Source organism: Lobosporangium transversale, assembly GCF_002105155.1.
Source record: "Lobosporangium transversale strain NRRL 3116 chromosome Unknown BCR41scaffold_7, whole genome shotgun sequence".
In the NCBI taxonomy this organism is placed as follows: domain Eukaryota; kingdom Fungi; phylum Mortierellomycota; class Mortierellomycetes; order Mortierellales; family Mortierellaceae; genus Lobosporangium; species Lobosporangium transversale.
The window spans coordinates 271,947-295,185 of record NW_019028985.1 but is presented as its reverse complement, the minus strand read 5'-3'; the positions used below and the strand labels follow the sequence as shown (position 1 = coordinate 295,185).

At 41.7% G+C, this 23,239-nt stretch overlaps 9 protein-coding genes across 9 annotated transcripts; 7 read left to right on the top strand and 2 right to left on the bottom strand.

Annotated features, from left to right (window-relative positions):
- The first annotated feature begins 185 nt into the window (after positions 1–185).
- On the top strand, positions 186–1,635 carry BCR41DRAFT_348141 (rho-gdp dissociation inhibitor). The gene is made up of 7 exons (XM_022023232.1): positions 186–467; positions 590–685; positions 817–886; positions 983–1,047; positions 1,154–1,215; positions 1,314–1,418; positions 1,546–1,635. Exons 1-7 carry the CDS (start codon positions 305–307, stop codon positions 1,570–1,572), a joined length of 588 nt encoding a protein of 195 aa, XP_021884108.1. The 5' UTR covers positions 186–304; the 3' UTR covers positions 1,573–1,635.
- Positions 1,636–2,927: 1,292 nt separating this feature from the next.
- BCR41DRAFT_384447 (hypothetical protein) lies at positions 2,928–7,721 on the top strand. Its single transcript, XM_022027572.1, has 4 exons — positions 2,928–4,430; positions 4,681–4,804; positions 4,926–5,247; positions 5,336–7,721. The coding sequence occupies exons 1-4, from the start codon at positions 3,335–3,337 to the stop codon at positions 7,580–7,582; spliced, it is 3,789 nt and encodes a 1,262-aa protein (XP_021884107.1). The 5' UTR covers positions 2,928–3,334; the 3' UTR covers positions 7,583–7,721.
- A 50-nt stretch (positions 7,722–7,771) lies between these two features.
- On the top strand, positions 7,772–9,243 carry BCR41DRAFT_348138 (ribosomal protein L35A). Its single transcript, XM_022023231.1, has 4 exons — positions 7,772–7,798; positions 8,656–8,938; positions 9,048–9,064; positions 9,168–9,243. The coding sequence occupies exons 1-4, from the start codon at positions 7,791–7,793 to the stop codon at positions 9,172–9,174; spliced, it is 315 nt and encodes a 104-aa protein (XP_021884106.1). The 5' UTR covers positions 7,772–7,790; the 3' UTR covers positions 9,175–9,243.
- A 7-nt stretch (positions 9,244–9,250) lies between these two features.
- On the bottom strand, positions 9,251–11,064 carry BCR41DRAFT_384445 (aldo/keto reductase). Its single transcript, XM_022027571.1, has 6 exons — positions 10,835–11,064; positions 10,626–10,699; positions 10,373–10,491; positions 10,173–10,274; positions 9,633–10,022; positions 9,251–9,510 (listed from the first exon to the last, which is right to left on the bottom strand). Exons 1-6 carry the CDS (start codon positions 10,970–10,972, stop codon positions 9,485–9,487), a joined length of 849 nt encoding a protein of 282 aa, XP_021884105.1. The 5' UTR covers positions 10,973–11,064; the 3' UTR covers positions 9,251–9,484.
- Positions 11,065–12,660: 1,596 nt separating this feature from the next.
- On the top strand, positions 12,661–13,460 carry BCR41DRAFT_348134 (hypothetical protein). The gene has a single exon (XM_022023230.1). It carries the CDS (start codon positions 12,744–12,746, stop codon positions 13,416–13,418), a length of 675 nt encoding a protein of 224 aa, XP_021884104.1. The 5' UTR covers positions 12,661–12,743; the 3' UTR covers positions 13,419–13,460.
- Positions 13,461–14,345: 885 nt separating this feature from the next.
- Positions 14,346–15,766, top strand: BCR41DRAFT_384444 (hypothetical protein; the record flags this gene model as incomplete). The annotated part of the gene is made up of 3 exons (XM_022027570.1): positions 14,346–14,423; positions 14,456–14,755; positions 15,668–15,766. The coding sequence occupies 3 exons, from the start codon at positions 14,346–14,348 to the stop codon at positions 15,752–15,754; spliced, it is 465 nt and encodes a 154-aa protein (XP_021884103.1). The 3' UTR covers positions 15,755–15,766.
- A 561-nt stretch (positions 15,767–16,327) lies between these two features.
- BCR41DRAFT_384443 (autophagy-related protein 22-like protein) lies at positions 16,328–19,352 on the top strand (the record flags this gene model as incomplete). The annotated part of the gene is made up of 8 exons (XM_022027569.1): positions 16,328–16,413; positions 17,014–17,074; positions 17,224–17,240; positions 17,361–17,617; positions 17,729–18,382; positions 18,455–18,469; positions 18,510–18,993; positions 19,121–19,352. The coding sequence occupies 8 exons, from the start codon at positions 16,328–16,330 to the stop codon at positions 19,350–19,352; spliced, it is 1,806 nt and encodes a 601-aa protein (XP_021884102.1).
- Positions 19,353–19,437: 85 nt separating this feature from the next.
- Positions 19,438–21,106, bottom strand: BCR41DRAFT_384442 (hypothetical protein). The gene is made up of 3 exons (XM_022027568.1): positions 20,699–21,106; positions 19,797–20,589; positions 19,438–19,673 (listed from the first exon to the last, which is right to left on the bottom strand). The coding sequence occupies exons 1-3, from the start codon at positions 20,984–20,986 to the stop codon at positions 19,582–19,584; spliced, it is 1,173 nt and encodes a 390-aa protein (XP_021884101.1). The 5' UTR covers positions 20,987–21,106; the 3' UTR covers positions 19,438–19,581.
- A 150-nt stretch (positions 21,107–21,256) lies between these two features.
- On the top strand, positions 21,257–23,219 carry BCR41DRAFT_348130 (nucleophile aminohydrolase). The gene is made up of 6 exons (XM_022023229.1): positions 21,257–21,469; positions 21,592–21,673; positions 21,777–21,794; positions 21,938–22,111; positions 22,208–22,272; positions 22,375–23,219. The coding sequence occupies exons 1-6, from the start codon at positions 21,419–21,421 to the stop codon at positions 23,185–23,187; spliced, it is 1,203 nt and encodes a 400-aa protein (XP_021884100.1). The 5' UTR covers positions 21,257–21,418; the 3' UTR covers positions 23,188–23,219.
- The last annotated feature ends 20 nt before the right edge of the window (positions 23,220–23,239 follow it).

Sequence of the window (23,239 nt, the reverse complement as noted above, 5' to 3'; positions counted from 1 at the left end):
TCCCCCCTTGCGTACTTGCATATGTCAAATGGGACAATACCCCATCTTGTGTGGCGGGACAAACGGAAAATGGACGTGTCTGCCTCGCCTGGCAAAGGTCACTCGGCTCTGGTTGGTCCACGGAACGCTTTTTTGCCTTCTTTTTTGCCCAACTTTTTCTCTTTTTTTCTTTTTGTTCACCATCTCTTTTTTTTCTTTCTTTTCTCTTCTATTTCTTAACCCTCTTCTTTCACAGCCCAAAAGTGCTCTTTCCTTCCCTCTCCCCTGTTCATCTTTGTCTTTTCATCTTTCAACAAACTCAGCCATGTCTCAACAACAGCCCCAGCAAGATGAGGATGATTTCGGTCCCTCCATCACCAACGGCTACAAGCCTGGACAGAAGAAGAGCATGAACGAATACCAGAAGCTTGATGCTGATGATGAAGCCTTACGCCGTTGGAAGGAGTCCCTTGGCGTTACCAACGCTGGTAAGCGTTCTTAATACTATCTCTCTCCTTTGAGAAAACTTGTGCACGTCACAACCGATCGCGTTTCTTTCTCTTCTCAGCACTTACAATGTTCGTTAAAATTCCTATTAAACTAATAATAGCTGCCGCTGGCGATGATCCTCATAACGTGGTGGTTCTCCAGCTTGCACTTGAGGTTGCAGGACGTCCTGATGTGATTCTGGATCTCACAAAATCTGGTAGGTCTTTTTTTTTTTTTTTTTTTTTTTCCTCTAGAGAAGCCGTCTTTGTGGTTATTAACAAAAGCTTTGATGTAAATATGTACTTATTATCCTGATAACGTTATTAACGAATTGACAATGGGATATAGTGGATGAACTCAAGAATCAATCCTTCACAATTAAGGAAGGTGTTGAGTACCGTACCAAGGTCCTCTTCAAGTAAGTAGTTCTAATACTCTACTTTATTTTTTCGTTCAGTATTTTTATATTGACTAAGAAATATTATATTTATCCTGTTGTGTATTATGATATTAGGGTTCAGCATTCCCTTGTCTCTGGCCTCAAATACATGCAGGTCGTCAAGCGTCACGGCGTTAAAGGTAAGCATCAAAACACAATGTACATGGGGATTTTCTGCGACAGGTTCATTCGTGTGCGTCCTTTTAAATTCATCTAACACCTACTTTTTGTCAACTCATATACTAGTCGACAAATCTGAAGAAATGATTGGAAGCTATGCCGCCAAACCCGACATCATTGAAAAGAAGGCAAGTATAGTTTTGAGAAAACACTTCTGACTAGATGTTTTTCCTTCATGCGCTAATACTTTTTTTTTTTTTTTTTTTTTTTTGAACGTAACACTTAGTTTGCTATTGAGGAAGCTCCAAGCGGTATGCTTGCTCGCGGACACTATGAAGTCAAGTCAAAGTTCGTTGATGATGACGGTACCGTTCATAAGGAGTGGAGCTGGGTAAGTTGTTAAAACTGCAGGGTGATGGAACAAAAAAAGAATCGTGGTTTGAATTTAACACAGAAAGACCGGCACTTCTAATATTATTTTTATTACTATTACTATTTGTATCATTGTCTCGACCTAGTCCTTCGACATCAAGAAGGATTGGTAAATGTAAAAATGTATGAAAGGATATAAAGAAAAAAGGAAAAAAAAAATAAAAAATGAAATAAACCAAATATCTCGATGATCCATCGAGGTGAAACTATTCATTAACAAACCTTAATATAAAAATGGTTATGGTGTTGTTATTGGGGTATTTATTTGTGTTTGATGCAGAGTAAAAGCAATATCGATGCCATTCTCACGGACCCAATAAACGACCATTCAAAGTTGTCGTAGCAGCCTAGTTATGCACTCTAGTTCAATGCATCAGATTCGTTTGCACTCCGTAAAAGGCATTTCCATTTTTAAAGATGCTTGGTTGGATCAAATGGAAATAGAAAGGGGTAGTGAAGAAACTCCATATTTTTAAATCCCCGTAAATCGACATCCTGTAAGACGCGCTGATTTGTAGAACCTGGCAGCCCCTCCGTGTAAGAAAAATGAGGACGCGCTAGCTGTCAAAGTAACTAGCTCTATATACTTATCATGGGGTTGTTTTCTCTCTCTAAAAGATGTTAATGCTTATGTTGATGATGTCGTATTTTTTCTTTTAAAATCATGCTGGCTCTTATAACCTTTTTTTTTTCTCGACATTGAATTCCTTGTACTACTGACTCTTCATTACGATCTTCAAGTTCCATATCAATCGATGCATCACTGCACCACAAATAGTTGACTGTTAGGACGTTCATTTATCTTTTTTTTCTTTAGAGATTTGTGTCTAATGAGGTGTTACAGCTGACCCTATCAAGGCTATGAGCCTTGGACGTGGCTGCTACCTTGATATAAACAGAGTGATGCATTAGTTCAAATTACTCTCGAGAGCGAGAGCAAAAACACTTTTCTTTTTCTTTTTTTTTTTTTTTTTTTTTTGATACAGGGAGCAGAGCCCCAGAGAGCACACGTTGATTCAATTCAATTTGAACGGGAAGAATGTTTTTTTTTTTTTTTTTTTTTTTTTCAGGACAAACCTTGTCAATTAGGCTCTCATTTTTTTTTTATTTGGATAAATGGTCCACCATTCTATTGATACGATTGTTTGTTATGCAAGCAAACCGGACCAAGGTGTTACAACTGAATTGATGTTTACAAACAACAATAAATAGGTTACATAGAGTGCAATAGCCCTCCACAGACTCTGCCGTTGAAAATAGTAAAATTGGTCTAAATGGGGGCCAAGCATGGCCATGGTATCTCTGCGAGATACTGAAGATTAGTCTGAAGACAAAGGTTATAAATTATATTCTCCATCCCATCCATGCTCAACAACCATTGCGGGACAAATAAGCTCGACCCAAGCAAAGAACTGCATTGTGTGTTCAGCAAAAAAAAAAAAAAAAAAATGAACTACTCGGCCCTAACCAACTTCTCTTCCTCTTCTCCTTCTTCCATCCTCCTTCCTCCCTTCCTCCATCCCTTCTTCCGCTTTTCCTTATACTCCTCACAAGCACCCTCACTTACCCTCATCCTTATTATTTTTCCCTGCCTATTTCTGTCATCCTTTCTTCCTCCCTCACCCTCTCCTCATCACTGCTCATTCTTCATTCTTTTCTCCTCATCTCACCAGCTTTCAAACTGTGGCCCCCCTTTTCAGTTAACATTGTTAACGTGACTAAAGAGCAAAGAGAATAGACGAACACACCGTTCACATTTCTACATGAACTTTTTTGTTCTTTACCCCTGAATACCCTTCCTTCACCCCTATCTAGTTGTTTGTTAATATAAAAGAAGACAAAAGAGTGTGAAATACCGATATCTTCAAGATACGAATGGCCTCCACTGTCACCATGCCTGAGTTGGATCCATCAGACCAGCAGTTACAGATTTCATCTATGTCAGAATCTATTCAGGAACCCGCATTGGCCAACCAGACTGTTGGAACAGACGCTGTTGTGCCTGAGGTCTCAAATGACAGTCTAACTTCCCTAAATGTGCAAAGCCTGAAGGCAGACTCTGTCAAGCAGGACGAAGACTCCCATAATTCGACCGCCGTCGCAGCCGTCGTCACTTCTTCTCCTTCACTTTCCCCCTCTACTTCACTCGATGTGGTTATGTCTCTCGACTCACCTTCTAATACAACTATCTCTCCGGCCGCATCACTGAGCTCCTCTCCCTCTTTCGATAGCAACCTCAATCTTGAACCGGCCATAGCATCTCAAATAACCCCAGAGTCATCAACAATACAAGCATCAAAGCCTGTAGTAACAGCGATCTCAACGCTCCAGCAATCTGCCTTACCTAGCTCGCCTACCTCTGAGGCTCCTGCATCCCCCTCCACCGAGGGTAACGTTACACCCTCCACAACAACAAAGTTTGGCCCAAAAAAGAGTCGTGTCAATCCAGGATCCAACATCAGCCGTCGTATCAACATGTTGGCCGAAGGAAAGAACGAGAATAATAGTGATCTCCATACAATCAGCCATGCCAGGGCGTCTTCAGCCAATGGCCGGTTGTCACCCGATCTTGAAGAATACAAAGATTATCCCGACTCGTTTTTCGAGGAAATTCTTCGAGAAGACCAAACAACAATCGCGCGGTCCTTCAGCACCATGCCTAAATCAAGCCCACGTCCCACTCATACCCTTGTCACAAAGAATTCTTCTCCAGCCCGGTTAAGCTCAAGCATGAAGAGTCCCTCTGCTTCCGGCGACTCTGTTGCATCCGAACCTGCTTTTGTTCGCTCAGATGATTTAGAAGAGGATCTTAAACGGTTGCAAACAGAGTTGATCAGAGCCAAGGAAACGAAGACCAAGGCCGAGGCAGATGCCAAGGACCAACGAGTGACAATCATGTCTTTGAAGACGGAGATTCAAATGGTGCGTAATGTGCTCAAAAGGAGAGAGACCGAACTCGGGGATGTCAAAGGTAAAGGGAAAAATAGATCAAACTGCCAGAATCGAAGGGGGAAATTTTACTCCTGATGTACTATTTTACCTTACATTTAAATTATATTATTCTTATTATTGTTATTATTATTGTTGCTGTTATTGTTATTGCCATTGTTATTTTTATTTTTTATTTTTATTTTTATTTTTACTTTCATAATACTATATTATTACCCTTGAATCTACTTATTAACATGATTTCTTTGTAAATGTACTCTTTCTTTTGATAGACATGTCAAATGCGTACGAAAGCGAACTCGCCGAGCTCCGACAAAAGTTAGAGAAATCAGAACGGCAGCTGAGTAGAGGTCAAGGAGAAATGGAAGCCAAGTTGAGGGCGCTCGAAAGAACAAGGTATATATCTGTTATTTGCTAATAGACTTTAAAATGCTATTTTTTGCTCCCTGCTTAAAATTTAAAAGAAAAATGCATTGCAATTAACCACATTGTTTGTTGTACACGTGTGTAACTGCAGAGACGAAAGTATTGCTCGCATCCAAACTTTGGATAAGGAGATCAAGAAACTCCGCGAACAGCTTCAAGAAGCGGAAAAAAAGAATGAGGAAGCCCAAGCAGAGATTCTTGACTTGCGAGAAGAATTAGAGGAACTCGCACCATTCCGTAATGCCGCCAATGAGCAGCGAGAATTGAGTGCCTCAGAACCTGCCAAAGTTAAGGAGCTGAGTCTTCAGATCACTGACCTTGAGGACACGCGTGACATGCAGGCTGCCCTCATTGAAGAGCTGGAAACCAAGATCTCGACTGTTGAGGCTAATGCCCTTGAGTTTAAGAGCAAGGTAAGATGACAGTTACATGGTTTTGGCTTTGAAGACTAAGTGACTAAGTTTCTATAAACTCTAACCTAACTCCCAACTGGCTTAATAGGCTGCTCAAGAATATGAGGCGCTTTCTGATGGCTTCAAGCTTTTGAAGAACAGGCGTTCTGAGGAAATCAAAGAGCTCAAGGCTGAACTAGAACAGCATAAACTGCAAGAGCAAATCATTGTGAAGCTTCAAGCTGATATCGACCAGCTCCAGGCTGCTCTCGCTTCTGTCGCGGACTCTCAATCAACTGAGAATGCTCGCATTAATCAAGTTACCGCCGAACTGAACGAGGCTTTGGCACTAAAGGACCAAGAAGTTATCCAAGTGCGCCAGAACATGACTGAATTTGAAGATTCTCACAATCGACTTGTCAGCTCTCTTCAAGCTACCTTGGCAACGATCAATGAGGAGGCTGATGCTGCAAGAAAGTCAAGAGATGAGGCTGTTGCTGCGTTGGAGTCCCTTCGAGAGGAGCTCGAGGCTTTGCGACATAGTCTTCCTATCAACAAGCACCAATCGTTGAGTCAGTGGTCAGCGGAGCAACAGCAGCTGCAGCAGGAGCAGCTCCAGGCAATCCGAGAGCTGGAAGAGAAGCTTGACGGACAAGTTGAGGGTGTGAAAGAGGAACAACAACGCGCCGGCATTTTGGAAGCCAACACGAAGAGAAGGAGCCAGCAACTCTCTTTGGATATGGCGCATCACCTGCATCTCAGTAGCGCCATGGTCAAGAAATCATCTCTGGCTGATTTGAGGGGCGAAAAGTCTTCGAAGCACGCAGAAAAGTCCTCGGAGACTCCAACTGATACCACGAGCAAGCGTGCGAGCACTATTATGGAATCAGGTACTGTGTCTGTGCGCACGATGCTTAAGTTCCTGTCACAGCTTCAGGGACGTTCTACTCATGAGCCATTTAAAGGGTCCCATGTGCGTGAGAGCACTGACGCAACAGTGATTGGTGAAAACGATATCAACTACGAGTCTGAGCTTCGAGCCTATCTGGTCGGCCTTAATGATGCCACTTTAATGGAGCCTTGGGCTAAGGAAAAGGAGCTAGAGGGCGAAATCACTCAGCTCGAGAAGAGGATTCAATCTCTACTTCAAGACCTGTCAGCAGCAAACAAGAAGAACTCAGAGGCCCAGAGTGTACTCAAGGCTGCTAAGGAGGAGTATGATGCACAACTACAAGAAGAACGTGAGCAGAGAGATGAACTCGAACGACTTGAAAGAGAAGAACGTGAAGATTTCGAGCGAAAGCGTGACGAAGAAATTCAACGGCAAGTACAATCTCTTGAGTTGAAGGAAAAAGAGCTTCTTCTCAAAGAGCAGTCTCTTCGCGAAAAAGAGATTGAGTTAAAAGACCACCAAGGGAGGGCTGGGTCGCTTCCTGTGTCCCCACCTATCACTCCATTTGGCTCCCCGGGCAATAGTGATCTTCTCCCTGGGATGATGGCCGCTCATCAGGATGAACTTGAGCGTCAGCATCAAGCGGAAATGGCAGCTCAACAAATTAAGCTTATCAAGTCCCTAGAAGAAAAGATCGCAGAACTTGAGAAGCGTGGTTCTTTGCCTAATACCCCGGGCTTGGATGAGCAATACCAGGCTTCGCATGCATTCCCATCTCCAACTTTGACAGCAACGCCACGATCCAGCGCGGCATTGTCGAGAATTGGGTCCCAGACGATGCGATCAAACCTCTTAAGCAATCCTCCAGATACACCTCCGCCCACAATTGCTCTTCCGCCTATTCCAACATCAACTGAGTCTAATGACCACGTTTCTCCCGGCCCACGGTCTTCATCGCCCGCATCAGAGGATGGCGCCTTGACTTCTCGAAAGAAGTCTACCATGGCTCACTCGGTGTCATCAGAATCTTTGGTCAATAAAACGGCCACTGAGGCCGCTGTTGCAGCTGCTGTGTTGAAGGCTCAAGAGAACCAAAAAGAATTGGCCACTAAATTAGAGACGTCTGAGGCGGAGCTTAAGAAATCACAGTCTAAGAATCGGGAGCTTGAGAAGGAGCTGGCAACTGTGGTGCAGAACTACAAGCAAGGCGGGCAATCCATAGAGTCAGAGATGCAAAAACTCAAGCAAGAAAACAATGAGCTCGCACAGGTCTTGGAAGAAATTCGAAAGAGCCTTGACCAGGCACAGAATCAAGTCCGTGGACTTGAAGCCCTGAAGTCACAGTTGGAGGCTCAAGTACAGACGGAAAGACAGGCCAAGGATGCTGCCATTCGGCAACAAGATCATCTGCAAGAACAGCTCGAGACAGAGAGACAGAAGAAGAAGGGCTTTTTGTGCTTTTAATGGCATGCGCTTGGTTTAAATGGATAGTGCACTTTTTATATTCCTATTATTTCAATTATGGATACCTTTTTTAAAAATTAGAATATTTAAAATATTAATTATATAAATTCAAGTTAATAATAAAAACCCTTAAGCTCCTAATCAATAAGATTCTGAGTGACTTTGGGATTGTAAATTTCCTCCTCTTCAGCTTCAACTATTCAGCACAATGTCTCGGTGCGTGACTGTTTATAATGTCTAATGTCCTTCAGCAGTGAGAGTGTAAATGGATGGATATGCTATGGGTACCCATTGATCGATCCATCCGTCAACCTATTCAGCATATACTGCAAAAAATTCTTTGAGTCAGTTTTTACTCGACATCTTGACAGGAAAATGGAGGAGAGAATTTTTTTTATTGATCGTTGATGAGATTCCGTACAAAAAAAAAGAAAAAGTGTTATGGGATAGGACCTTTACAATGCAATTATGAACAAGTGAGCAGGATTCATTGTAAAAAAAAAAAAAAAAAAAAAAAAAGAAGAGGCTATTACGTTGAGAAAGAGAGTACATCATCAACAATGCGAACAACAACCTCAGGCAACACATGTCCATCATCCTTTAAGAACATAGCCTATACCTATTAGGGGGAAAGAGGAAGCAACAGTTGAAGAAAGTCTTCTCGCCAATGAACAATGAGCTTTTTGCGTTTTGTGAAGAGTTGCAATATTGGGGTCTCAGGAATCAAAGCACCCTTTTTTTTTTTTTTATTGTTATTTGGTCAGCAGATTTGACACTACACTATCAGGACGTAGGCGGTTATAACTAAATCGATGGGCAAGCTGGATGTTCGACTATGGTCTGAATCCAGATTTAAAACTTCAAAGCGTGAGTGATGGCGAATTTTTGAAGGGATCAAGACTGAATCAGCAATCAGGAAAGAAAACACATCTGACTTTGAGAAGAAAGGCACAGCAGGAAAGAATGGATGGAACTACAAAAAAAAAGAGTACGCTTACACATACACACCATACAGCTTTTCTTCTATCATCTAACCGAAAACGGCGATTTATCATCACTCAAATTTATTTTAGTCTTTACGCCAAAGGTCGTGTTCTTGGTTTCAAGCGTGCTAAGCGCAACCAGCGCCCAGACATCTCGCTCATCCAGATCGAGGGTGTGAAGACCGCTGCCGATACCGATTTCTACCTTGGCAAGCGTGTTGCCTTCGTCTACCGTGCCAAGCGTGAGGTCAACGGCTCCAAGATCCGCTGCATCTGGGGACGTGTCACCCGTGCCCACGGTGGTTCCGGTGTTGTCAAGGCCCGCTTCCGCCACAATTTGCCCGCAAAGTCGTTCGGTGCCTCCGTCCGCGTTGTACGTTCTCATCAGATCTTTTATTGTATTTGTGATTACCAAAAAAAAGGAAAACTAATTGAAGGATATTAACAATTTTTTTTTCTTTTTTTTTTTTTTTTGCTTTCAGATGATGTACCCCTCCAGGTATGATATTCTTTCTGTTCTGGAATTACTTGATGGAGTTATATAATTGTGATAGTTACTAACTTTTCACTGTACTATTTTATCTTCCAATATGTTTTCTTAGAGTTTAAATTTATCGTTAAATAAATCTCGAAACGGATCATCCATGGACTTTCATACATTAAAGGAACAAAAAAAAAAAAAAAAAAAAGATTCGGGTGTATCGCCGTATTTTTATTTTCTCATGGAAACTATTGGAAACAATTTCTCTTTTTGTTTTGCTTTATTATAAATTCGATCTTTCGGCGGGTAACTCTGGAGAGATCATATGACAGGAAGAAACATCAAACAAAAAGGAAAAGAAAAGATCTGAAAGTCATGGAGTTTGGATAGGGCGAGGTGGATTAAATTACTTGTTTTTTAGTCGCTCTGATGGGATGATTATGGTGCAACTGTAGGATCCCATTCTGTAATAATCCACGCGGCGCACAGTATTCAAAAAGAAATACATAAATTAGTTTCAGAAGGCAACTTTTTTCTTCTTTAGTAACAAGCTACTTGCAAATGAGAAAGATGTGTTAATGCTTACCAGTCACGAAATTCTCATTCATCGAGTCCAGAACCGCCATATCTCCATCTGCGATATCAAAATCGAACACATCTGCATTCTGTTCGATTCTTTCCTTTTTAGCACTCTTGGGGATGACAATGAAGCCCTTTTGCAGACTCCATCGGATCAAAATTTGTGCGGGTGATTTAGAGTATTTAGTGGCTAACTTGGCGAGAGTGGGGTCTTGAAGTTTTACGGCCTGACACAATGGACTATAAGCCTCAACCGCAATATCCTGTGACTCGCAAAAAGAAATAATGTCTTGGCGAATGAGCCAAGGGTGAACTTCAATCTGGTTGACCACTGGACGAATTGTTGGATTGGAACCGAGGAGTTCTTTGAGATGATGTACGCCATAATTCGATACACCTGATTAATGACAAAATAAAAAAATTGGGTGGGCAAAATAGACACAATTCATGTGAGTAACAGAAACGTCATCACATCACAAAAGGAATAGATGTTTTGCGTCGTACGACACAACGAACGGAGAATAAGATAACGATTTTTTTTTTTTACCGATGCTCTTGGCCTTGCCCTGCTCGACTAATGTCTCTAAGGCCTTCCAAGACTTAGTCCGCAATTCAGACCCACATAATGGTGAATGGATCAGGTAAAGATCTGGGCAAAAAGTAAGAATATGTTCATTTAGGATTGATTATGAAAATTTCGTGAGAAAAAATGAACCTTATTTAAATGTTAATTCAGTAGTTCATTACCAACATAGTCCAGACCCATTTTTTCCAATGACAATTCCAAGGCTGCAATAGCAGATTCATATCCCTGATCATCTTCTGTCAGTTTGGTCGTTACAAAGATTTGTTCACGAGGAATACCGCTAATTGATACCAATAGAAAAAAAATATGGGGAACGCGACGAGAATCATTTTTAACAAATTAAAATGGACAAATTAAAGTGAAAAAAAAAAAAAAAAAAAAAAAGGGCTAGATACTAGATAAAAAGCATGTTACCTCTTGCGAATGGCATTACCAACACTAGCCTCGTTATCATATATGGTCGCAGTGTCAATATGGCGGTACCCCGCCTTGATATATCCAAAAAATAAAAGTGTAAAAAAAAAGAAGTAAAAAGTATGTCATTTAGAATAAGAAAAGACGAGAGATAACTGCATAGAAAAGTTTATAGAAAAAGAAAAGGGAAGAAAAAGAAGAGAGCTTGCCTGAAGTGCCCAGAGAACAGCATTCTCGGTTTCCTTGCCTGGTGCAGCCTGGTAAACACCCAAACCTAGACGTGGAATCTGACGCGCGTTACTCAACTGACAAAATGATTGTAAATTCTCAAGTTCGACCCGTTTCATGACTGATTTGAGAGTTGAGAAAAGAAATCTTTGAATTTTGAGAGAAAGTAAAAGAATGAGAAAGCTGAATGGAAATGAAAGAATGATGTAACAGACGAAGGGAAGTTTCCATGCTTTTTTGGGCGTAACGAACTTGCTTCGAAACAACGTCAAGAACACGTGCAATGTGTGTGAACAATGCATATTCAATAATTAGCCTCCTGAGAACTGTGCTTGACCTTTGAAAGGTTCTTTTTAATCTTTTCTTTTAATCTGTGTAGGGAAATGACTGTAAGTACGGGCCAGAAGCTGAAGCCTTGAAACATTACTTGTCAATGCTGATGGTTTCTTTGACCCAGAGATGAAGCGTTTATTAAGTATATTTTAGTCGACTCTGCCCCAGCTCCTGATGGTCAACCAATTCAAATGGATGATTGAGGTTCAAATGGTCCTGTTAGAGAGATTCTTTTTATTATCGTTTAAAGTCTCTCTAACGCCAAGTAAGTTGTAGCCATCCACCACTTATCCATCGTCAGCGAGTGAGTACAAAGAATAGTTATAAAGCTAGTTGGTCGTCAATGAAGTCTAAAACGATGGTTCAGGAAAAGGCTTCATTGATGAAGAACACTTGTCTAGGCATCCTCTATTGAAGATGTCTGGCACGCCCATCATCTAAACGTGGCTCCTATGAGGAGAGACACTCCACTCCTTCCATTTTTAAAATCTTACTCCCCTCTTTATAGAAGCATTGGAGATATATTAGATGTCATTACGTTGAATGAAGGAGTTAAAGAAAGAGATGGGTAATAAGTGAATAGTTAAAAGTAAAATAAGGAAGTATGACGCCGAGGGAGAACAAACGAAAGTAAGACAAGAAAGGGAATTGCTGAGAAGAAAGAAAAAAGCAAATGAAAGTCTAGTAAGAGAGAGAAGCACCGAGAGTGGACGAGCGAGAGCGAATTACCGACTGAATGGAATTGCAAGGAAGACATCTATAATCGAGCAGGTGCGCGTAATGCCGTCGCTGCCTCACTTTGTCCCTGGCCCACAATTATCAACAGAGAGACGAGAATAAGAATGTCTTTGAAGAATGTTAATACAATGTATTATAAAAAGGTAGGCAATGTTAACCAGACTATTTCTATTTCTTCGTTTCTAGCCAACTTGCTGATATTCATTTTTTACTTTACTTTACAACCAATATATGGATCTCTTATTTAATATCTGTATCTGAAAGAGGAAAAGTGGAGCGTACTTGATGTCTTTGATAGAGGATATGTAAGCAAGAGTGAGAAACAATACATGTTGTGATCTTAAATGTGTCGCGTTTCTGTGCTTGAGGGGAGAGGCGTATCAAGGCCGTAGAAAATACAGTTGAGGTGAACATCGCTCCATGCTCAGTTCCGAGCTGCTACCATGCAGACTGGGCGAGATCCATGCTATACTCAGTAATAATAAACAGTGGCCACTGACGTCTATCACGTTCGCCAACATGATCTTGCCTCAAACCGCACTGGAGGGACTGGTACAGAACTGTCCAGACTTGACAGAGTTTCGGATTATTCGCTGCGCTTATATAGTACCAAAAGGATTCATTCATGAGTGCCCCGAGAATTTTTTATATTTCAAGGAAAGAAGAGACATGTTCTTCACCAACCTTGCGTCTTATTGTCCAAAGCTCAAAAGTCTTCATATCGCAGTCGCTGCGGATTTATTATACGACGTTTTCGACGAAGTAGCGCCGATATCTCAATTTCCCTGGATCGAACACTGGGGTGTATCGACATTAAGTATGGTTGATGCGCCATCATTATCTGCTACAGTACTCTTGGATAAGCACAGGGTAGAGAATCGATTGACCAGCCTCGAGATCACATTGTCTTTGAATAGCTTGGCTCTTAGAGCGGCAAGCGTTGGTAAATGGATGCATCTGTTATTGTGTGAGAGCCCACTACTGGAACACTTTAAGGCACCAGAAGTCGATCTCCCGCTACATCTACTATACGTGACCAAAGCTTTATCCACCAAACCCTCCTTTAGCAGTCGTGAGGGAGACGATTTTCTTGTACCTCCAGTCCCTCGACAAGTATGGGGTTGCCGAAGGCTTAAAACACTGCATATCAGGGTCGATGAGTCGTTTAACTCTGGAATAAGTGATTTAGAGGAACAAATCCGCGTCTTCTATGGCTATATCAGTAGAGTCTGTCCATATTTGGAGGACCTTGCAATCAAGAGATTCCACAGTCTACCTCAACAAAACTTTGCTGTCAACATGTGCTTACTGTCGCGTCTGAAGCGTTTGCGAACGTTGCAGCTCGTAGGTATTTTGCATTTACGTGAGCAGGATATCGACTGGATCAAACAAACATATTATTATAGTACGAAGGAACAGATGAAATTGGAGCTTGGGTGGGAATTACAAAAAGATCAACGGCCTTCTTTTGCCAAATCTCTCGTAAAACAGTAAGGAATATCATGTATCCTCATTACTTGGGTCGACGTCAATGATAGTGCTAGTTTGGCGGAGAAGAGTCTTGGGATTCTGATTGATGATCATGATACTGCGGGCACTATTAAAAAAAACAACATCGTTACTGAGAGTGACTTGATACAAGGGCATAGACACGAGAAAGAAGAGAAGGAAGAGAAGGAATTGATTGACGGTGTAGATGTGACTCACCTTGGTCTACTTCAAGATGTGGTCAACTATTTCAAAGATCGGCGCCGCAATCGAGACAAAAGTTTATGGCCGGATTTGGAGACAATATCTGTTCGATCTGATCTTTCTCATTTTGAGAGGCGAAGCGATTTCCTTTATTTTCTGAATCGGTTTCGAGGTCTAATCAAAAAGTATCGGCCAGAGATCAAAGTTGTCTGGGTAGAGAGGAAGTATAGCGAGATATAAAATAATAATATGAACAAGATCTAAAAGAAATTTATTGGAAGGAACACATGTTAAAGCACAAAACTTTATAAACCTCAACTAAAGGAAAGGTCTTTGGATAGCGTAGCCTAATTTGATATCGGACTATCGATGGCCAGTCTGTTGCTGCTGCTGAGGCGCATAACCACTGCCGACTCTTGTGAATGGTAGTGAGCTGTAATGAGCCTGGTTCGAGTACTGTTGGTTTTGTACAAATGGACTTGGCGCATATGCAGGCTGCATATATGGAGTCTGTTGCTGTTGTTGAAGTGGCTGTTGTTGAAGCTGCTGTTGCTGTCCTATGGGTTGCTGTTGCTGTCCTATTGGTTGCTGTTGAGGCTGCTGCTGTAATGATTGCTGCTGCTGCTGCTGAACAGGCGTTTGCAGTGAATATTGCTGTTGTTGAGGGGTCTGAGCGTAGCTCTGACCTTGCATCGGCTGACCAGTCGCCTGTTGGAGCTGTCCTTGGCCATGGCCTTGAGTCTGATTAGCGAACTGCTGCTGCTGCTGCTGCTGCTGAGGCTGTTGTTGTTGCTGCTGAGGTGTAGAGTTGCTCGCATACTGTTGGTACTGTTGTTGAGACTGTGGTTGTATCTGTTGAATGTGGCTCTGATGCTGTTGTTGTTGCGCCTGAGCATGTGGTGGTTGCAGTTGTGGTTGCGGTTGAGGCTGTGGTTGCTGCTGTTGCGTTTGGGGCTGTGACGGTTGCTGTTGTGGCTGAGGCTGTGGTTGTTGCTGCTGCTGCTGTGTCGATTGCGGCTGCGACTGTTGGTGTGTGTGATATGGAGGGGTCCATAATTGAGAGTGGGCCTGTTGTTGCTGCAACTGGTTTACTGCATTTGACATGGAAGACTGCTGTGTCGCTTGATTTCTGGCAGGAGGTGAGAAAGTATTTTGATGCGATGATGCTTGGCTTGAGACACTTAGCTGCCTTGAGAGAAGGCTGCTCTTGTCAAGAAATTGATCTTTCGAAAGTTGTTGAATGATTCAAGGATAGATATTTCAGTATGATAGCTTATAAAGCTTTTTTTTTTTTTTTTTTTTTTTTTTTTTAAAAAAAAAATAAAAAAAACTTACCAAGAGATTCTGCTGAAAGAACAAGAGGCTTTGACTCTGCAGGCTTGGCCGCGCTGCCTGCAGCTTCATTTGTGGTCTTATCATTCACGCCCCCGATTCCAGGCACTGGTTTTGATGTTCCAGCTGAATCATTGACAGCACCAGGATGCTGTGAGTGGATCACTTTCAGGGCAGCCCCTATTTTGTGTTGAAGGTCGACCAATGCCGCAGTAACAGCTGCTAGAGTTTGTTGTTCATTCATACCCACGAGTTTCTGTGAGAAATGTTCGATCGGTGTCGACACAGGGTGTGTCACCTTGTCTACGTAGTGCCAAATGCAAGATATGGAAGTCAGTCGTTTGGAAATAGAGATTTGACAAAAGTTGATAATACGACACACTTCAAAGATTGTTTATCCTTGCCATTCACAGTAAGCTTGAGAAGATTTGACAGCGACAATGCGTGTGAGATATCTGCATCGTCTTGGATAGTAATCAAATCGCCATCTACAATGGAAATAGGCAAGCATTAATGTCGCTTAGTGAAAGGATTATGTGGAATAATTATGTCGGTTGAATATAATGACATCTTTCAGACTACGACATTATTTTGTTACCTTCGTCTTCATAGCGAAATACAAAGTTATCTAGGTCTGTTGAAAGCTCTGAACGAAAGAGCCTCTGGGCCATAAAGCAAAGTTCATTGTATGTTGGCACTTGTACAATTGGGACACGTAGGTTCGTTCCAGCACATTTGACTGTCAGAATGATGGAGACAAAAACCTAACAAGATTCAGTCGACATGGAGCTATAATGCCATCATAAACAAATTTAATGAGGTTATTAAAGTTTTAAGGAAACATTACATTTGATAATGACGGGTTTGTCGCCAAGAGTTAGCTTTCGAAGTTCTTTGTAAGATGTCATCATGGAGGAAAGTAAAAAAGAAGTAAAATAAATTGATTAAGAAAGAAATAAAAGGCTTCGCCTCAAACCCCTTGACTTTTTATTGCACGCGTATGCGTGAGATGGAGAAACAATGCGCACGCGCCACGTTGGATTTGCAACTCCACAGAGTCCCACAGTGCCAACTTTGTTTTTTAAGCCCCCGTCCACTTTGATTGCTCCAAAATCATTTACAGTAGTCTAAACAGCGTATTGATTTGTTAATTGTGTAAGACTAAAAACGCGTGTAGTCCCAAACCACATTTCACGCGTTTCGAAACAAACCACCATCATCAGGGGTCTCGGACGTCGGACGTTTGCGTTTATAAAAGTCAACCTTTAGCCTCGTTTCTGATTGTTGGTGGTCTACTTTGTGTAGCGCCTCGGACAGTGTTTTTTGTTCAGTCTCAATGCATTATAGACTTGCCGATCTTCCCATTAGAGCTACTTGTCATGTCTCCTACTTCTCCTATTGCCCTTCTGCTGCTCCTTGATGAGAGAGGCCTAGGCCCTTTTCCCTCTAATCTATACCTCATTCTGTAAGCCAGGGGTTATACACTTCTTTTTTTTTTTTTTTGAGAGCAACTTGTGTGTGATCATTGCATAAAAAGCTATTATGTGACATGTGCATCACAAACTAGGCACACATTGCTCATGGACGTCTTTGATCTAGTCGTCTTTAACCATTGCTCGAATTGTCCCTCATTAACATATGATACTGACAATTTAAATAACAGTAGGAAATATAAGCGACAGATATTCCATAAATAACCTTTATAAAGTCTTCTCTTCTTTGTCTCATTTTGCTATCTCTCTTTATTGCTTTACTATCCTATACTTCTTTTCATTATTAGTCGTCTTCAACATCGCTTGCCCTCAATCACTAATCACCATCTTGAATCACTTATTCACAATATTTATACCTAGGGACCAAGAAGAAGTGAGGGAATGCTTTTCATCATTACTTTTTGCATCTTCAAGTGAATACTCCAAAACATTGGGGATTTGTTCTTGAAAGACATTAAAAAAAAAAAAAAAAAAAAATGTTATAAAATTTTGAAAATTTTTCAAGCTACTTAAAGGCTGCTTCATTCCTTTCTCACACATTCAGAACTCATGTTATCAATAACTTATTCCAGAGACGATGATGCCCTTACTGGAAGCAAGGTGCCTTTGAAGAAGACGGAATTGTGGGCCTGGGTATGTATGTGCCATGTCAAAACTTTTTTTTTATAAACCAGAGAGATTGCAAGTACAGAGAGCCTGTTGAGCTCTGTTGAGCTAACAAATGGTGTATTTTACTGCACTTTTTTTTTTTTTTTTTTTTTTTAAAAAAAAAAAAAAAAAAGTACTTTCAAAATGCCACGTAAGGACTAAATAGAAGTCTTTACAATGGATTATGCATCTCTTTTTTGAGAACAAGGCATGGACTTACTGTTCTGATCCCTGCTCTACCCCACCTTTTTTTGTATTGGTACTTCTACAGCTACTGTGCATATGGCTGGCTGAGCGCGACGATGATAGTACCTTTACTTATCCAAGATATTGCAGCTAGTGGGGGAGTCGAGGCATCAGACCATTCCATCCCTTGCAACACCAATTTAGAAGGCTACAAATGTGTCAAAAGAGTCTTTGGAGAACACTATCTTGATCCGGGTACTATATCTCTCTACATCTCAAGTCTCTCTGCCATAGTGTCTTTCTTCGTGTCGCTGTCCATTGCTGCTGTTGCAGGCCATGGAGGTAAAGCATCAAAAATCTGCTTCTTACCATCGTTTTGCGTATCCAACTTCTTCACCCCTGTTTAACACTGCTTTTTTTATTTTTATTTTTTTTTTTATCAACACATTCAAGCTTACAAAAAAAAACTACTGTTCGTGTTTGCGCTCCTGGGCTGTATCATTTCGCTCACATTTTTTCTCGTTCGACCGTCCACTTTCTGGCTGGCTGCAGTTCTATCACCTTTGGGCTGGACCTGCTACAATGTCACGTCTGTCTTTTCCAATGCATTTTTGCCCATCTATGTCCGCGTCCATCCTTTGGTTCTCGAGGCGAATGAAAAAGCAGAAATCTCCAGAGCTCTACGTACCATCGAAGAGAAGAGCGCAGTCGCAAACGCGACTGCCGATACTACTGCCCATTACAGCAGCAACGATGTTAACACTACCGACATCGATGACCATAGTGGGGGAATCTCAAGTCCTCTTCCGAAAGACAATGTCTCCATCTTCTCAACCACAGAACAGCGAAAAGTGGAGGAGCAGGTTTCAAATGACCTGTCAGCATGGTGCATGGGCGCCGCTAATGTGGGCTCCGTTATCATCCATGGGGTATGCATCGGTATCTCGAGAGCCATGGGCAACTCTTTGTTGGCTCTTCAGGTCGTCATTGCGTTCACGGGCGTTTGGTGGCTGATGTGGACACTTGCAGTCATGCCCTGGCTAGATGCACGGCCGGGACCACCTTTACCAAAAGGCCAGAACTGGATAGTATACTCTTGGTCTCAGAGTAAGGATCATCTACATTTTTTTTTTTTTTTTTTTTTTTTGGATTTTTATACTATTACTATTATTATTCCAGTCGTGCGATCCGCGAGTATGATATCCAACCAATTTCGCCGTCTCTGCTTGTATAGATCTTAAGACATTCAAATCCATGCGCCAGCTTTCTCAAGTGACGAAATTCATTGTTGCATGGTTTATCCTTTCGGACGGGGTCAATACGGTGACAACACTTCTCTATGTAATCACGTATCAGGATCTTCATTTCTCACATACAAAATCGGTTGCTATGACTATTGTCGTATCGACGATGGCCTTTTTCGGTGGCTATGGCTTCTTATTTATTCGCCAGATCTGGAAATTATCCACAAAGTTTATGCTCATGTTAACCATTGGGCTTTACGCGATATTAACCAGTTATTTTGTTATTCCAACTTATTTTACAACCACATTTGGACTAAGGCACGAATGGGAAGTCTGGATTACTATCGTTTATTTGGGATTGATTATCAGTACTTTCTTTTGTGCATCACGTGTGATGATGGCGGAATTGTGCCCAGAGGGGGACGAGAGCGAATGGTTCAGTCTTTTCCAATTAGCAGATAAAGGTTCCTCCTGGTACGGAATCTCTTTTGTTGTTCATATTTGCTCATATTAAAAAAAGGTCGACATCTGCCTGTTTCTCGTTTTTTTTTGTTCTTTCTTATCGATTGCTTTTTTTTTTTTTTTTTTTTTTTTTAAATAGGATCGGGCCGTTTGTCACAGGTGCTATTGAATCTGCTACAGGCGAGTTCCGTACTGGATTTTGGTTCCCACTAGCGCTCTTCGCCGTGGGCGCTGCACTCCTCCTGAGTTTAGATGTGGACAAAGGCAAGGATGAGGCAATATCCTATAAGCAGCAGCATGCTAGTCATCAATTGTTTTCAGACACCGCAATACCACATCAGAATAACGTCGTAGAACTTACATCTGTATAGATTTCATGTCATTTGATAATATCTAAGATCTAATGTAACTTTTATCTCCATCCTAAGTATACTATTGAAGACAATTTGAATAGTGGTTTTGATACAATTTTTATTTCATGGTACGAGCAAGATAACTGTTATAAAAAAGAAATCCCCTCTAACAGGAACAACGGAGATTACGTCCTTTAGGCCATACCAGAAATTCGAGTATATCATTCTAATAGATGATGAGGCACACTCAGGTCAGCGTCATGATTTCCTTACTCATATCCACAAGCTTGTGTACAAACTTGTTGGCACTCGCTGTAAAAGACTCTACGGTGTCCAATGCTGAACAAACGAAAATGATACATTACAGGAAAAAAAGAAAGAAAGTTGATGAGTTGGGTATATTCATGACTAATATAGATCAATATTACCCTTCTTTCCACAGAAGGTAGAATTAGTACTTACTGTGCTGAGGGATAAAGACAACATTATCGACACCGATTCGTCGTAGTTGATCACGCCACGCAAGACGCCTTTTTTGTACAGCGGTCGAGGTCCGACCATGTTGTCCAGTCTTGAAGCATGCATAATAGTCCTCTGTAGAGTAGCCTTCATCTCGAGCTTCTTCTTCTAGGGATCCTCCATGAGTTTGTACATCAACACTGTTACAGAAATAATCCTCATCAAAATCGCTTGAAGGAATTACGATGGCCAAACCGCCCAATTGGATTGGGATCTTCTTCTCTTGCTCCTCCGTGACAGGTGCCACTGCCTTTTCAAGCCAGTTCAAAAACTTCTTAGTCCGCTTGCCATCGTCGTCACCAACACTAGCATGGATTAAGATTTGTCCCTGCAGAGATCTACGAACTTGGATCGAGGCCGGGTTTTCCATCAAGTCACCATCATCCAAAATGACCATAAAATCAGACTGTTGTGCAACCGTGTCCAGGTCTTTGACGTTTGTGGTGCGTCCATGAGTCATTATATGTAAGCGCGGAGTATGTGCAATGACATGCATACCTAGCGCCTGAGCCAAGATACCGGTCTGATGACCACAGACCTGATTGGACTCGATTCCCAAGATGCCCATGGTCTTGTTGCGAATCTCATGGCAGTTGGTGTGATCCTTGTTCCAGATGCCGCCGTGAGCTTGACGGTTACGATTTAAAAGCTGACGAGAAAGGATAATGGTCAAGGAGAGGCAAAGCTCACTAACAGCATAAGGGGAAGGAGTAGAGTCCAGGGTTAAGATAGGAATCTAAAAAAAAATAAAAAAATAAAAATCAAAGGGGTTTGTGTTGCGTCCATGTTTTTGCTGCATTTGGTCGCGTGGAAGGGAAGAGGTTTCATTTTTGAGATAAGCTTACATGCTTAATGGTCAGGGCCGAGGCAACACCACCCTCAAAGCAGGCAATAGCATGCAAACGTGAGGTAGGCCAGTACGAGAGGAGGTAGGAGATAATTTCAGCAGTTTTTCGGGAACGAATGGCAATGAGATTGCAGTAACTCATCCTGAGCTGAATCTCAGCAAATGAGGCCTTGTGAGCGTCCAGGAACTCAAGCTGGATTCCTCCAGAAGAGAGGATATTCTTGCAGGACTGAGGTAACTCATCAAGGATAAGCATGGTGGGGCGGGGGGTATCGCGAGAAGGCATATTGAAGAGCTGTTTCTTGTGGTTTTCTTATGATTAGGGTATATGTGTATATGTGGATGAGTGATGACAGTGGTTGATGGCAAATAGTGAGATGAGAGACCATTCAAGTGATGAGTAAATAGAAAAGTTAAATTTATTAAGGTTTTGGAATCTGTGTTCAGCAACAAAGATTAATAGACGAGAGTATAGGCCAACAGTCACGAGGGTCAGCCTCGATTAAATATTTCGCCATTCTGTCCGCTCCGTTCGTCACCTGCAACAAACAAAAGGGTTCGATTGACGCTTCTACTTCTTTTTTACTCTTTTTACTACCTCTTTTACTGTTTATTTCTACTTCTTTCTTACTTCATTCATCCACTCCTACGCTTTCTCCCCTCACTTTAGCCCTTCAACCTGGCTTACTTCACTCCTACCCGATTTAATACTCCTCCAATGTGTCGCATGCTTCTTTACAAGGGCAACCAGCCCATTCAATTGGCACATGTAATGTTCTCATCCAGTCTTTTTTATCATTCCATGGAAACTTTTATGATCACATGCATCAAATTGCTTAGTCTTACTCCTTTTTTTATTTTACTGCTTCTGTTTACTTGCTTCTCATTCAGCTATTGACCAAACCAGCGCATTCGATCATTAACCAATCTTTTGACTCAAGGTTACGTCTCGATACTAGAAGACCCATCAATGGTACATACTCAGAAGCTGCATTCTACTACAAAGTCAGTTCGAACATATTTAAAAAAGATATCAAGTTCTATTACTAACATGGCTTTCTCTCTTACCCATATAGGTGACGGCTTTGGAGTGGGTACGCTATGAAGAAATGAACCATTGTTCCATGCAACGCACAGCCTCCTTCGTTCTCAATATCAGCGCGCTTGGGCCTTTTCACATTTATTTTCATTGTTCATTCTGCAGACTGACATTTTTTTATTCCTTTAATGTTCATAGGATGGTATGAGTCAGAGCCTGATCCTGAGCTAGGTGCCGCTCCTTGCATTTTCACTTCAGTCACACCCGCTTGGAACAACATGAACTTGATTCGATTGGCAGAAAAAATTAAAAGTCCTTTGGTTTTTGCTCATGTAAGGGCATCTACAGCAGGATCAGTTTCGGAAAGCAATTGTAAGTTACGAAGAAAAAGAAAGCAAGTATACTGATTCCGAGGGCGATCGATCGGGTGTTTTGATGATCTTAATACGGATACACTTGTATGCTTAGGTCATCCATGGCAGTATGGACGGCTCATGTTCATGCACAATGGTAACATTGCCGATTTTCATTTGGTATGTGGGAACTTTTTTTCTTTCCTTTTTTCTCGTAGCATCCAATTAAGCGATAATATTTTTATACTTATCCAGAGGAACCTTCGTCAACTACACTCGTAGATCAAACGCAAAGTACAGGAATCGTTAAAGGATGAAATTTTTTTGACAGTCAACGGAAACACAGATTCTGAATGGGCTTTTGCTGTGTTTCTTAGCCAATTGAAGACACCATTGCAGACGGAGCCATTTTGCTATAGTGTCCTCAAAGAAGCCATGCTCAAAACGATTGCCAAGCTCAATGCATGGAGCAAGGATGCTGGGATCACAGAGGCCTCAATGATGAACTTTGCAGTGACAGATGGCGTCAGTGTAGTTTGCTCTCGATATATTAGTTCAAAGACATTGGAAGCAGCGAGCCTATACTTTTCATCAGGCACCAGATTCGAGAGTTATAAACCTGGACACTATCGAATGATCAAGGCGGATAAACGAGAAGATATTGTTGTGATTGCTTCAGAACCGCTGACGTTTGAAAAAGCAGATTGGCTGACGATCCCGACGAATACTTTGGTGGTGATTACCTCGAAGTTAAATGTGTTGATGTATCCTATTGTGGATGAATATCATAATCCATCGCCATTAGGCCGTGCGCCAGAGCAGTCAACAGTTGCAGTCGTCAAAGGCGAAGGTCGTGGTGATGGAGCACGTGACCCTAATCATCGAGAGGTTGTATTTGTAGAAGATAGGAGGACGCTTCCAGTTTTAAATTCGACTCGTTCATTAAACGGGGGTCCATCAGCGCCAGTAGCCAAAGTCGATTCACCAACGCCAGCGTCTGTACCGAATACACCGTCATTGAGGTCGAGTTTACCTCCTCAACCACAAGAGGCTAGTTCAACAAGTGCCTCTGGAGCATCTATGGTGGCAGTTTAGGCACAAACAAAAGACAGAAGAGTAATTGGTGCCAATAATAAATGTATTTTTA